General features: G+C 40.6%; 2 protein-coding genes and 1 long non-coding RNA gene across 4 annotated transcripts; 1 reads left to right on the plus strand and 2 right to left on the minus strand.

Moving 5' to 3' along the window:
• Window positions 1-2,948: 2,948 nt before the first annotated feature.
• Window positions 2,949-5,394, minus strand: LOC103713743 (Ribosomal protein L23/L15e family protein). The gene is made up of 4 exons (XM_008800761.6): window positions 5,263-5,394; window positions 4,900-5,066; window positions 3,484-3,681; window positions 2,949-3,375 (listed from the first exon to the last, which is right to left on the minus strand). Exons 1-4 carry the CDS (start codon window positions 5,264-5,266, stop codon window positions 3,130-3,132), a joined length of 615 nt encoding a protein of 204 aa, XP_008798983.1. The 5' UTR covers window positions 5,267-5,394; the 3' UTR covers window positions 2,949-3,129.
• A 4,881-nt stretch (window positions 5,395-10,275) lies between these two features.
• LOC149768122 (uncharacterized) lies at window positions 10,276-12,330 on the plus strand. The gene is made up of 7 exons (XM_089929950.1): window positions 10,276-10,329; window positions 10,484-11,206; window positions 11,290-11,436; window positions 11,508-11,597; window positions 11,757-11,936; window positions 12,020-12,106; window positions 12,190-12,330. Exons 1-7 carry the CDS (start codon window positions 10,276-10,278, stop codon window positions 12,328-12,330), a joined length of 1,422 nt encoding a protein of 473 aa, XP_089786076.1.
• Window positions 12,331-12,439: 109 nt separating this feature from the next.
• LOC149768123 (uncharacterized) lies at window positions 12,440-14,088 on the minus strand. 2 transcript variants are annotated; one of them, XR_016399927.1, is made up of 4 exons: window positions 13,317-14,087; window positions 13,160-13,208; window positions 12,690-13,075; window positions 12,440-12,596 (listed from the first exon to the last, which is right to left on the minus strand). It is a non-coding gene; the product is annotated as an uncharacterized LOC149768123 (long non-coding RNA). The 2 variants fall into 2 exon arrangements; XR_016399926.1 differs by having other exon boundaries at window positions 12,690-13,208; window positions 13,317-14,088.

Below are 14,088 nucleotides of genomic sequence, written 5' to 3' on the forward strand. Positions count from 1 at the left end.
TCTTCTTTTCTTCTTCTTCTTCTTCTTTCTTCTTTCTTCTTTTTTTTTCTTTCTTTTTTTCCTAAAGCGGGCATTTCATACATTACGAATACGAATACATCCTATAAAATCATAATACAAAAGGTCCCGAAGTGCTACGGGCATCTCTCTCTCCCCAGCCCATAGGATGCCTCCTGAGTGGCGTGCTACATACGTTGTCACTCAGTCGGCCGCTCCATTGGCCTCACGATATACATGCATAGTCTGTAATGTAACACTCCCTCACCATCATCCAAATGTCGCGAAGCAAGGGATAAGCACCTCCATGACTACTTGGGCCCCTACGGATCCAGCTAATCACCATGGCCAAGTCATCCTCCAGAAAAACCAAGTTTGCCCGGAGCACCCGCCGCGCGTAGGATAGGCTCATCCAGGCTGCTCGCAACTCTATCCCTGGAACCGAAGTATCAAAAATTTAACAACCCCCTGCTGCCACCGCATTAGAACTCGGGCCCCTAACAACGAATCTGGCCCCTCCCTTCCTGCCACCATCCAAGACAGAGCCATTTAAATTGATCTTGAGAAAACTCGGAGGTGGGGGCTTCCAGGTAAAGAATACCCTATGTGGAGCAGCCGAAGCAATGTAGGGGCCCCAGATAGAGATGGGCATTGGGCCGTGCCCGACCCGGCCCAGGGGCTTCCAGGTAAAGAATACCCTATGTGGAGCAGCCGAAGCAATGTAGGGGCCCCAGATAGAGATGGACATTGGGCCGTGCCCGGCCCGGCCCAGGCCCACTGGGCCACAGACTAAACGGGTCGTGCCTGGCCCAGCCTGTTACTAAACGGGCCGTGCCTGGCACGGCCCGCTTAACCTAAAGGCTAAGCCCGGCACGACCCTAGGCCCATGGGGTGGCGGGCCATGCCAGGCACGAGACGGGCCGTGCCTGTCCAAAAAAAAATAACCGTTATGGGTGACCCATAACGGCTATTATTTGTGGCTTTTTATCCATTTTGCCCCTCCCAACAGGCATAAAATGGCTATTTGAGGAGTATCTTGGGAAAAAAATTAGAGTCCTATAAATACCCCTTTCCTCCCTTATTTCTCACCAAACCAAGATGGGCCGTGCTATGCTTGGCCCATGAATCGTGCCAGCCCAGGCCCTTATGGGCCGTGCCGGGCTCGGCCCGCGGGCCAGAAATCCTTAACCCAGCCCGGCCCTCTTTTATGAGTCGTGCTTAGCACGGCTCGTTACTGTAGCAAGTAGGCCGTGTCGGGCCATGGGCGGCCCGATCCAATGCCCACCTCTAGCTCCAGATGTTCCGAGCTGTCAAATGTCTATAAGCTGACTCTACATGGGTAATCTTTGCAGCCTGAGCACGGGCCCACTCCATCACAAACCGCAAGGACAGTCGGCACTCACCAAACATCCGGATGTTCCTGGTCAGCCATATCATATACGCTGTACAAGATGCCCTAACCGGGTCCTTTAGGACGGGCTATGGCTGTGTGTGGCACAGAGTTCAACGCTAACCGGGTCCCAATTCCTTATACAAAAATATTTAAAGATATTAAATCCACATATAAGTTGGCGAAAATTTCAGATTCATGCAAGGATTGATGATTCTCCAAAATCTGTTCTTTTATGAACCTAAACCGCACCATAAGTAATTTCCCGTGATAATCCACATAAAATATTTTCCCCTAGGATATTTATTAGACAAGAAGTTGGGCAGGTTGAATCAGTTAAAGCCCAAGTCAAACCAACTCCAACCAATTCAACTCCATGAGGTAAATTATGACACCAGAACTGCCTTCAAAATTTTAAACCTAGAAAGAGTTTGAGCTGAGTCGGCTTAGATAGTTAGATTACGTTGCTTTGGATTGACTACTTTTTATTGGGTATACTTAAGATCAAAGCCTATGGTACTCAAATGAAGTTCTCACCAAATCAAATGAATCACGAGAATTTTGCAATAGCACAGCAAATGTGCATCACTAACCGGATCGTGCAGTTGCACAAACAAACCACCAATATCTAAAATCAAAAAAATAATAATAATAAAAGTGGATAGTATAAATGTTGATATCTTGAACTTCAAAGGTTTCACCATCAAGATACCGTCTTCTCGAAGGAGGCGGCGGCGGCTAACAGCTACCAGCTGAGTAAACTAAGATAAAGTGATATAAATAAAGCAATACAAATATTAGTAAAGATAGAAACAAACAAAATGATAGGTGTCTGCTTCTGCTCCTAGTGCTAGCAACTGCCAAGAGCTAGCATCCGCGATTCCCATAGTTATAGTACTTCATTGGATTCAGTTGACTTCAGAGCTGATATATCTCGAGTTAATGCCGATCAAACTAGCATCCAGATCTTCTGACGGTTCCCATAGTTATAACATATCATTGGATTGAGTTAACTTCAGATCTGACATACAGATCGAGCTATACCCATTCGAGCGTTCAGCCTACCTTAAACAAACTTCATTCTGCCTTACGCGGCTACCCATCTAAAATTCTTGTTCATGCATCGAGTTTGTTCATGTGACCCTTATGTGGCAACCTATCTAAAATTATTGTTCATCCATCAAGTTTGTCAATGTGACGTCCACCCCGACCATCCCATAAATTTCCAAGATGTGCAAACGACTTCATTATCTCAAAGAAGCCAGGTTAGCTTTCCTAAAAGAGAGTGAAAAGAGTGAAATTGAAGATTGAATCGCTAGTCATTTTAATATTCCAAAAAAAAAACTGGTCATTTAAACGAAGCCTGTTTAAAGAAGACCATCATGATCTCAAAAGCTTTTAGATAAAAAGTCTTCACCAACGCATCAGAGTTTATCTGAAGTTCAGCGCTGACATACAAATACAGGTTCCTAAAGGCAATAGAACCAACTCAAAAGCAAATTCATTGGAAGAATTCAAGCAAATATATAACAAGCAGCAATGCATCCACCAGAGCACAGCATAAAATAAGATAAATTATGCACCACCAAAGAAAAAGGCCATAAATTTCTAAACCTCAACAAGACTTAAGCATAGTTCGAGAGTCTAGCAGCAGCTTAAACAAACACAACAAAATTGATAGAAATGTGACTATTGAGTTTATCTGAAACAAAATCCAGAAAACACCAACAAAATAAAGAAGCTCAACGATATCGGCGGAGGGACAGTGTCTGGTTCCTTTTCCAGGTTGCCCTGCGAGATGGCCTGGCCTTGTGATGCAGGTGACCTTTGCCACGGAGGCCACGGTATTTCTTGCCAGCGGAAGTCAGTCCACGAAGCTCACGATGTTTGTGGACACCCTTGCAAATCCAGTTGATCCTTGGGTCATTGCGAACTGCATTGTGAGCCGCATCAACAAGGATAACCTCAAAATACTTGTAAGTTGAATCCTGCAGGAAAGAATCAGAAAATGATGTAAATGCATGAGAATGGCACAGATACTAAGGGGACATAGGAATGCATAACAACGAAAAGGTAATAAATATAAACCATCTAACCTCATTGATCCAGTAAGAGTTAAGCACTCTCAGACCTCCCAACTTCCGACCAGCTCTCTCCTCAGCAACTGACCTCTTGTTCCTTTGGAACTTCAGTTGTGTGATACCCTGATTCTTGGGCTTCCCATAGACGATACCCTTAGGAACAGGCCTCTTCCTGCCCCCACGTCTAACACGAACCCGATAAATCACATATCCCTGCATGTGCAGGAATGAAACAATCAAATCAGAAATCACTGAGCACTTGCTGTCTTCTAACAGACATCTTCCACAACAAAAGATGGGTAGAAGTAGGTTTGCTGCAGCAGCAAGATGAAGGCAGAGGACAAAAATAGGCAACTGTTACCATAGACAACAAGCCATACACAGTCTAAGGGAATCACTTTGCTTTACTTTATACTCCATTGCATCACTGGTTTTATCTTATATTTGCAGAAATATTACTGGAATCTGCTTGTATGTAAGAATGCTAAAGAGACCTATAATGCCTTCACCAGCAAAGTACGGCAAGTGAATCTAGCAAGATTGATTTTCAAATATTAACCTACAGATGCAAAGTAATCATGGATATAGATTATCTTAATCTATTTGGATATTAAACTGCATTAAATGAATATAAGTTTGAAAGACCATCACAATAATCAAATGTATTTGGATCATAGACGTATGGAAATTATATGGTGAAACCAAACAATGGCATGCAACTTCAATCTATTATTTCATCAAAAGCAAATGATAATTCTTATAAAAATAAACCTTTTTAAGGTAAGGCTTAGATTAGCCAACATCTTGATATCAATCACACATATATAGAGTAAGCAATTCTCAGAGGATGTAACTGGACAGAAGACAGCTGGAAGGAGAATCCTCAAATAAAGAAACCAGTTTCACATTCCTAAAGCCAATGTCTTGGCCCATTGGCTCTCTATCACTGGGAAAAGAGGAATTTTAACACTGCAAGCATGTATTCAATTTCTAGCATTCAAGTTTTCAACACAAGCATGCTTCATATGACAAGGCGACATCTCTGATAGGAATATGATGATATAACAACACATTTTTTTTGGAACAAAGTGTAAAAATAAAATTTTATCTCGCGCTTTCAATCTATTCCTTTCAGCGGGAACAACAGACCCACAAACAAGAGCCATAATAAGAATTTATAACGAGTTAAGGATAAATTAATAAATATCAACTGACACACCATGAAAGGCAGCTATACAATCCAACAAGAGAAATCCATCATCTCAATGGCAGAAGATTGACCACTAAATGCTTGCGTAACAAATGCATTCATGTCAGATTAGTCCCATGAATCCAAAAGGACACCAAATTTACAGAGTGCACAAATCTGGTGTACAGGAAAAATCCAACAAGGGAAACATAAACGCATGGAAATATAACGGCCATCAATACCTGCTTGGCCTTGTAACCAAGGCGTCGAGCCTTGTCGGGGCGCGTGGGCCTGGTAACACGGACGATGGAGGGGAGCTGCCGGTACTCCCAGCACCTCACCCGTTGCAAGAACCGCATCACGTCCGACTGCTTCTTCCTCCATAGCTCCGACACGTACTTGTAAGCCCCTGATTCCCACAAAAGAAGTTATGAAGAAGAATCGATCCGAAACCCTAGGCACAGATCGTTCTAAAGAAGAAGTGAGCAAGGATTTCGAGAAATCTTGGGACAAATCCAAAACCCTAGATCGAAATGCAATATAATCGATGCAAAACCGATCGACCTGTTGGAAGAATTGAAATTGAGAGAGAAGGAGCGGCTCACCCATGGCTCCCAAGAAGCTCTCCGCGGCGATCTGGGGTTAGGGTTTTGCTCGGGGCGGAAGCGCCTCTTCGCTGGAGGAAACGAGGTTATAAGGACAAGACAGGCCTTCGAAACAAGAAATCAGGACCGTCGAATTTCCTTTGTGTAATCCGACCCGTTTGATAGTCGCCTAAGCCCTGGCTCAGTTTAGGTTCCAGTTCAGATCCCGTGCGACAGCGATGGCTCACAAATGCACCCATACTGTTAATCAGAGCCGTCCATTATATTTTACGGTGAAATCTGTTACTGTTGTGGGTCGGGCCTTGGACACAAATTTACTGGGCTAGAACTCGGCCCGTTTAAAGTCCACTCTAAGAAATGCTTATGTATTGCCGGGTAAAAAGCGCTTTCAAGTTGTTGATCGTGTTGAAAAGATATTCTTCGCTAGGAAATTAAGCTTTCTTTGAGCTGCCGGTGATATCTTCCATGTACTTTCAAGAAACATTTTATTCTATCTGACTTAGGTAGCATTTGGATATCCATATTGGGGAAATGCATGTAGTTAGAGTTACCCATGGTTGTAGTTGCTGCATTTTTAACTATATTTTCGATGTTTGGTTTAGTGGGTCTATAGTTACAGTGAAATAAAATTTCATGCTTGTTTACTTGTAAATGTGAACTATAATTATAGCTAGTTGTATTATTAAAGCAGTATTAATTATGTCTCTGTCATCATTGTCCTATCGGGACATAAACTTATCATAAAAATGTCTCCTAAAGCCTTTTTTTTAGTTGCAGTAATTTGTCCTATGATTAATTTGATCATCGGACAAAATATTTCAGAGAGCTCCCAATTTTAGTTTGACTTACAGAATTTTGATTAACTTGATAGTGTGAGCAATATTTACACATATTAACATCTCAAAATGCATACTCGCCGAACTTAAATTGTCTTCCCACCCCTAAATCACATCAAAGCATTGTAAACTAGATAATTTCATATTTATAGGTATTTCGGATGTAGTAGATTATATGCAATTATGCGTATCTTCATTTTGGAACTCCTATCTTTAGATTTGAAGCGATGCCAAATCCAGTGAATCTCACAATAGGCTGCATCTCTTTCGATAATATGTATCTATGTTCCCTTGCCATAATGATATTGCATTCAAATAAATCTATTAAATCAACTTAGACAAGGTCTTATATTAGTTTTGTATATTATCATTTTCTTTTTCTACAAGATTCCATTTACCTTTTGTTATTTGTTCTGTACACCCAAGCAACAAATAATCACATTTGTTTATGGCCTTTGCATTACAACAACTTATTCAACTATCTGAAACCTCGATCGAAGGTGTTATACTTAGCTCTGTCAGAAGCCCAGTTTTATTATCAGATCATAGCAATCTACCAACGACCATGCGTGCACATATGACTAAACAATTTTTTTTGAAGAAATTGATATCTGAAGTGAGTGAAGCTGCAAAGTAAAAGAGTTCTACAGTAACAAGCCCTAAATTGTGGGAAAACTCCAACTTGCCTCTCCAAAGTAACCCCTGCATGCCTCCTTTGTGCATGCCTGTCTGTTTGAACGAAAATCATAGAGATAAAGATCTAGTATTGTGCAATGGATTTGTAGCTGGAATAGTACAAGTTTTTCTGATTGATTTTTTTTTTTTACCTTGAGTAGAACTCAATAGATCAGCTGCTTACAAAATCATAATGCAAGCCTGCAGCCCTAGCAAATTATGTAATGTTTCTTTTACCAGGATAAGGCCAGGTTTTTTCAGTTTGCCTGGTAGAAATTTGAATGCAAGGTGACCTTCAATTCATTTCCATAACCCAAATGCTCATATTACCGCCGTATTTCTCAAAGAACGAAGGAAACGAAGCCATTCGTGCCATCACTGCAGAGCATTATTATAAAAGTAATAATATGATAAATTTTACTTTTATTTTTAGTTTGGTAGTTATCTCCTTTTGTTTCGGTTGATTTAATAGTTAAATTACTAGCTGACTGCTATTTATTTCCTGCCTTCTGGAAACAAACAGACAAAATTATTCTGTCTAATAACTGTTAAGAGTTTGTTCAATACCAGCTCCTGCTTTATCTTTACGCTTTTACATGGTTGTAGTCAATCCTGTACTTTAAGGATGTATGTTGTGGTCAACTAAAGCATGCTATTATCCAAACTTGCTACAAGGCGAAGGGAACAAATAAGTTTTTACTTTCTTTTGTGCATCCTCTTCATTTCCAGTTTTATATTAATCCTACCTCCTTGATGCCTTGCTGAGTGACCTCCTTTTATGGTAAGTGTTGTCGCTAGAATTCGAAGTTGACCAAGATCGGTGCGAGGTGAAGCGCAGGTCGGCCAAGATGGAGGAAAGACTTCGAACCGATGAGATTGGTCGTTCTCCAAAATGCAAATCCAACTTAAAATGAAATGCTCTTGCAAGAAGATTTTTAGTGGGGGACCCTAGTCGAGCAATAATAGAAGAATAAGAGAGAGAGAAAGAGGTATTTAGAATGAGATTGGATGTAGAAAAGCAGAGCATATTTGAGGGCCATCGGATTCCCAGCATGTAAAGGATGGGATTGGAGTCTATTATCGCAATTATTGAAGTATGTAATAACTGCACGATAACAGCTAGACATGTGTTAACTGTATAGTAACAGCTCTCCACGTCGTGCACGTGGTGGTAATTCTCATCAAAATTCTAGCTGTGCATAAATGATCTCTTAACGATCTTTAAGATTATGCTTCATAGTACCTGAGGCCAGGCACCTCGGAGAATACCAAGGTTAGTAGCTTCCGTGCAACCTCGGGATGTCAAATATTCTCCCCATCAATAAGCATAAGTTATAATAATATTTGCATGTTGAAAACCTCCATACAAAATTACAAGCAAAAGACTTTGACTCAAGTTTCAATGGTATCATGTAATCTAATTGGGCTTTTAAGAATTACATGCGATGATAAACATAAAATACTCGAAGGGTGTTTTGAGTTACTGCATTAAAAAAAAAAACAGTCGCAGATAGAAAAGTTCAGAGAATTAGACATGCATATGGTTTCGTTTGAATATTATAGCACCTTGTTATGCCACATAGGAAAGTATTTAACCTTTTTTTTTCTTTTCTCTTTCATTGTACACGTATTCTTGACGGTGAGGCAGGCAGACCACCACCACTTCATGTTTAGTGTAGCTTCTGCACTCGAGAAACATAGAGAATTCTCTCCATTGACGTGTAGGCTACCAATGCCTTCCTACCCCTTGAAGCCTAGATATTTACGAGGAAATAAATTATGATGACATTATATAGTATGTCAATCATTATTTGCCTACAAGAATATGAGAATATAGAATGAATACGAGGATTATGCAGGCGTGTGTTTAGTCTTATATCGGCTATACACTGGGTAGATATTAGATACTTATATAAGGTCAAGAAATTCAAATAATACCTTCTGACTAGCCTTTTTAGTTGAGGCCCTAGGTTGCTATAAATAATGTCCAAATGAGTTCGACCTATCACCTATGTGGACTAGAGGATACTGTAACACGGTCCCATTAGGGCCGACCATAAGCCAATTGTGGTGCTCAAGAATGTATTTGAATGGATTTTGACTTTTGGCCTGATAGGGCTTAAATAGGAGAAATATGCAAGAGCCTATATAGGCAGACATATATTCAGTTTCATATCGGCTATGTACTGAATAAATCTTAGATACTCATATAGAATCAAGAAACTCAAATAGTACCTTATGACTAGTTCTTTTTAGTTGAAATCCTAGGTCATTGCAATGAAAATATTTACGACAGTTGTATTCACTTTATCACTGGGCCACAAACTTGATTATATAGAACACTATTGTAAGAGCACGTCAAATTTCAAAAGCTTGATAAGAAAATCATATGATATGATCATAGAATTTGATGATGTTTACACTTTATTGCTATCATGAAGTTTATCTAACCAATTGGACTCTGGAGTTGACAGTAGGTTGGCACAAATGCTGCACTTCTTTCTCCAATTTCTACAGGCAATCAAATATTTTGCCTATGGAAAAAAGTTCCAAGCAAAGCTTCATTCATATACTAATCTCCACAACAACGACCATAACTTGACACTCAACTCCGAGAACTGAAAGCGACATTCCAATACTCAAGTCTTCAAATCTTCTAAATGAGAATTTTTTGTATAAAAAAATTTATACATCGCGGGTTTCTTTGTTATTGGGATAGATGAATTCTTATAGATCCATCCCCCGAAGGAACCGGACATGATAATTTTTCATCATCCGGCTCGAGCAAGAACCAAAGGAATGACAGAACTAGATACATATAAAATAGGGGAAACTAATCACCGGTCCAGTGTTGGACCGGAGTATAAGGAATAGTCCCTGTTGACCGATCTTTTAACTCCCGGTCCCGAGAGTTTTTGGCTTTCTAAATGGTGACGAAACTACCCTTTATTCATCCGTTGGGCTTTCCGGCTTCCTTTGCTCCTCTTCCGCTCGGGCGAGTCCTCTTCCTCTTCCTCTCATTTTCTTCTTCCTCTGGACCCAGGAAGAAACCCTTCTTCGTCTTCCTTTCCCTCTCGACCGAGTATTTCTCTTCTCGCCTTCGGAAAGAACCCCTTCTTCTTCTTCCTCTCGAACGATTCCTGTTCGTGTCGACGGAGTCCTCTTCCTGTCGACGGAGTCGTCTTCCTGTCGATCGAGTCCGCCCCGATAAGCATTCCGAATCGCAGGTAAGGTACCGCTCGCCCAATGCTAGTGGATACCATAATGCTTGCTATTATCGAAGCTAAACCCTAATCAATATTGCTTCCCATATTTATTTTTCGAAGAAATTTTTGTTTTCGGTTTTGAATGTTACGGAATGAAATATTGATTTGGCTTAGGGAAGATTTGTTCTTACTTTTTGAGAACCATAATGCTAGCTATAGTGGAAGCTAAACCGTAATCTCTCTTGCTTTCCGTTTTTTTTGTTCCGAATAATATTTTGATTTCGTTTTTGAATGCTATGGAATCGATTATTGATTTCGCCCAGGGAAGATTATTGGTAGGTGATATATTGGTATACTTTCCTGCGAATACATGATATAAGGTTGCTGTTTTCTTTAATTTTACCCCGCAGTGATTCTTAATTTGATGTTTATTATTTGTTTGACAATGCATTCTTGAAAGATTTGTTTTATGGATAACGTGTTTCATTAATATTTTTGATGCAGACATTTGATATGGCTCCAATTCAGAGTAGAGGCAAAGCATGTTCTGTTGGCCCGAATAATATGGTCAATGGAAGGTGCTACTTCAGCTGCTATGTCCAATTTATTGCCACCCTTGTGCAGTCTATGTCTCGGGAGCAGAATGATAGGGTGACCGCAACTCCTTTTGGACATATGCTAAGTTTGCCATATATCAAGCAGAGTAGGTCTGTCCTAGACACTTTGCTTTCTTTTTGGGATGATGTCGACGAAGGTTTTTGGTTTGGTAAAATTTTAGTGCCTTTTTTAGGGAGTGAGTTTGCACCCATCCTTGGTTTGAGTGCCACGGGTGATGAGGTAGAATTGTATAGAGAGGGGAGGGTTACTTCTGACCTTATCACCCGTTTTTTTGATGGTGACCACAAAAAGGCCAGTAGGGATGCAATAGAAAATAGATTACAATTACTAGTTGGAAAGAGAGGACGACAAGATGTAGAGGATTTTACCAAATTATGGGTTTTATACCTCTTTGTCACTATTCTGTTTCCAACTGTACACTACAATGTTCCAAAGGCATTATGTTCATATATTGATGATTTAGGGCGGTTAGGTTCATATAGTTGGGGTCTTGCTGTTTTTGCTTTTGTTCGGCAGCAGATACCTACTATATCCGAGAGTGTCAGGAGAAGGAACATCAGCGGGAATGGATCTGGTGGATATATGGATGGATGCACGGTGGCTTTGGTGGTAAGCATCTTTATATTTTTTTAAATTTCATTGTTAAGATATGTATTGTGTTGAAATTTGATGTTCCCATTGTTTTTTGGCAGGTATGGGCTGTTGAGCATTCGAATATCCTTTTAGGCAGCCACCGGCCACCGTTTATGTATCCACGTCTGTTGCGTTGGTGCAATGCCAAATTTCCTCGCAAGGTGGACGTGATTGCCAAAGTTATGAAGAACTTAAAAAAATTTCAGGTTTGAATATTAATTTGTAACATCACATTTATTTTTACATGATGCAAGACTTAAGTTTTTGCTTGCGACAGGTGATCGAGAAGCTAGAGCCTAGAGAGGAGGAGTTGCACCTTCTCTCGCGAGGAAGGCCACTATTAGAAGCTCCGAAAGAGATAAGTCAGGTAGTACACATTTACAAGTACTTGGCACAGATTTATTTCCATATGGCACGCACCTTTTATTTTGCGGCACAAACTTATAACCACTTGGTACACATTTAATTTCATTTGGTGGCACTTAGTTAAAGACATACTCTAAATTGGATAATTGTGTTGTTTTAGTTTCCATCATCCAGCCAGAGTGAAGGACCTACATTGGAAAGCTTACATACCCGCTTAAAAGTGGCTGAGAGGTATTTGTTTTTGGTTGATAAGAGGGTGTCCAGAATTGAGAAGGTCCTCCGAGATAATGGTCTCTTAGTGGATGACGAAAATGTTAAGCATGATACAGATTTTACTGAGGTAAGCAATGTTTGATGAATTATTAACTATGTTGTCGTGGGGATCATGGTTGTTGTTATTTCTTAAATACAACTCATTATTAGGTGAGTGAAGAGCATACTGCAGTTGAAGCTAAGGACAAAGGTGTAGTGGAGAAAGATGAGATTCAGGATAGTGCAGATGAGGTGGAGGTATGTAATTATTTGATTTTGATAAAAAAAATTTTTATCATTATACTATCTTGTTTATTAGATGAAATGCATATTGTTATCAGGTTATTTGGCCCACTGATGTTGAGGGTGAGAAAGAAGGTGGACCTATCTCCACGAAATATGTTTCCTCCTTATGCCGGTGCGTGAAGTTTGGAGCACGTAACTCGCTCACGATCGTTCTTCATGAACACATTCCACAGTAACTCGCTCACGATCGTTCTTCATGAACACAAAATCTCTGCAATTTGCGATACAAAAGTTGCGAATGCTGTCACGAAGAGTTTCGACATTCCTGAACTCCTGATTAACGCCCTCTATACAACTTTTCCAAGCATCCAACGAATTTCTTTGACTTCCTTCCTCTTCAATTGCAGCTCTCGTCTCTTCAACAACTTGGACAAAATTACTTGAGCTACTCTTTGAAATATTTTTGGATCTCCAACTAATTTCAGCACCATGGGATGAGCCACTGTCCATACAAAACGATAAACATAATTTTAGCACACTTATTATTGTTCTTTTAGCTTCAAATGAACAAAATAAAATTTCAAATATGGAATACCTGGTATTGATTACCACATCAGCAGCTTCGATCAAGCTTGGAGAATGAGTAACAACCATCTCGATCACTGCCGCATTTAAGTTCACATGTATTTGATGCATGTTATGAACATCTTTATCGCTCATGAGCGTAACAAGCATTCTAGATTTGTTTGGAATATAAAACTTAATTTCTATCATTGTAGAAGATAAATGTCTCCACCTTTCCACTATTTTCTTGAATATTTGATCAAGAGTTGTGTCCTCACAGATGGAAATAATAACAGCTTCGCTACCGTAACAACAAATGGCCATCAAAACCGGGCTACTACTGTTCTTTGAAGCCATCATAATGAAAATAGGAGGGATCAGCACAAATGATTTGGCGACAATTCTTGGAGCTCAGCTCTGTTATAACAAAGTCAGACGAAGAGTGCAGAATCAGAGGCACATCAGCAAAATATCTCTGTTAAAACAAAGTTAGAGGCACACCTGATCTTAATTCCCCACACCCTAAAGCAAAACGGAAGAAGATGGCACACTGGAGCAGAACAAGGCATTCATAAACAAAGAAAACAGTTAAGTTAATTCCCCACACCCTATGGCAAAACGAAACAAGATGGAAAACAGTTAAGTTAATTCCCCACACCTTCTCCCGCCTTCAAACCAAAAAGCCTTCCGTTGCCCCCCCGATAAGCATACAGTCTGTTGAAAGAACAGAGGACTATGCTTGTGTCGCTCCAAAGAACAGAGGTCTTGCTCTAAAAAGCCTTCCGTTGGCCCCCCGATAAGCATACAGTCCGTTGAAAGAACAGAGGACTATGCTTGTGTCGCTCCAAAGAACAGAGGTCTTGCTCTAAAAAGCCTTCCGTTGTCCCTCCGATAAGCATACAGTCCGTTGAAAGAACAGAGGACTATGCTTGTGTCGCTCCAAAGAACAGAGGTTTTGCTCTAAAAAGCCTTCCGTTGGCTGGGCCGATAAGCATACAGTCCGTTGGAACCTCACAGAACAGAAAACTATGCTTGTGGAGCTCCAAAGAACATAGGACATCAAACCAAAAAGCCTTCCGTTGGCTCTCGACTGCCCTACAGTCCGTTGGAACCTCAAAGAACAGAGCAGAATGCTTGTGGAGCTCCAAAGTCTTCTCTGGAATTCCAACGGTCACCTTCTCCCGCCTTCCGTTGGCCACGCGAACAGGGAATTGGAAAGAACTCCAAATGACTTACTTCCTCCCGCCTTCAAACCGAATCTCCTCTTCCGTTGGCCAGGGAATATGGAAACTCCAAACGTCTCCATTTCCCGCCTTCAAAATACTGAATCGGGGCATATTCGGCAAATTTTCGTGGACATTTCTCCTCCCAGGGACCGGAAATTATGGTTTCGAGAGCCTGTTGACCGAAAGTTTCATTTTCGGTCAACA

Source organism: Phoenix dactylifera, chromosome 3, assembly GCF_051530095.1.
Source record: "Phoenix dactylifera cultivar Ajwa chromosome 3, Ajwa_hap1_PhDact_Kaust_v1.1, whole genome shotgun sequence".
NCBI lineage: Eukaryota > Viridiplantae > Streptophyta > Magnoliopsida > Arecales > Arecaceae > Phoenix > Phoenix dactylifera.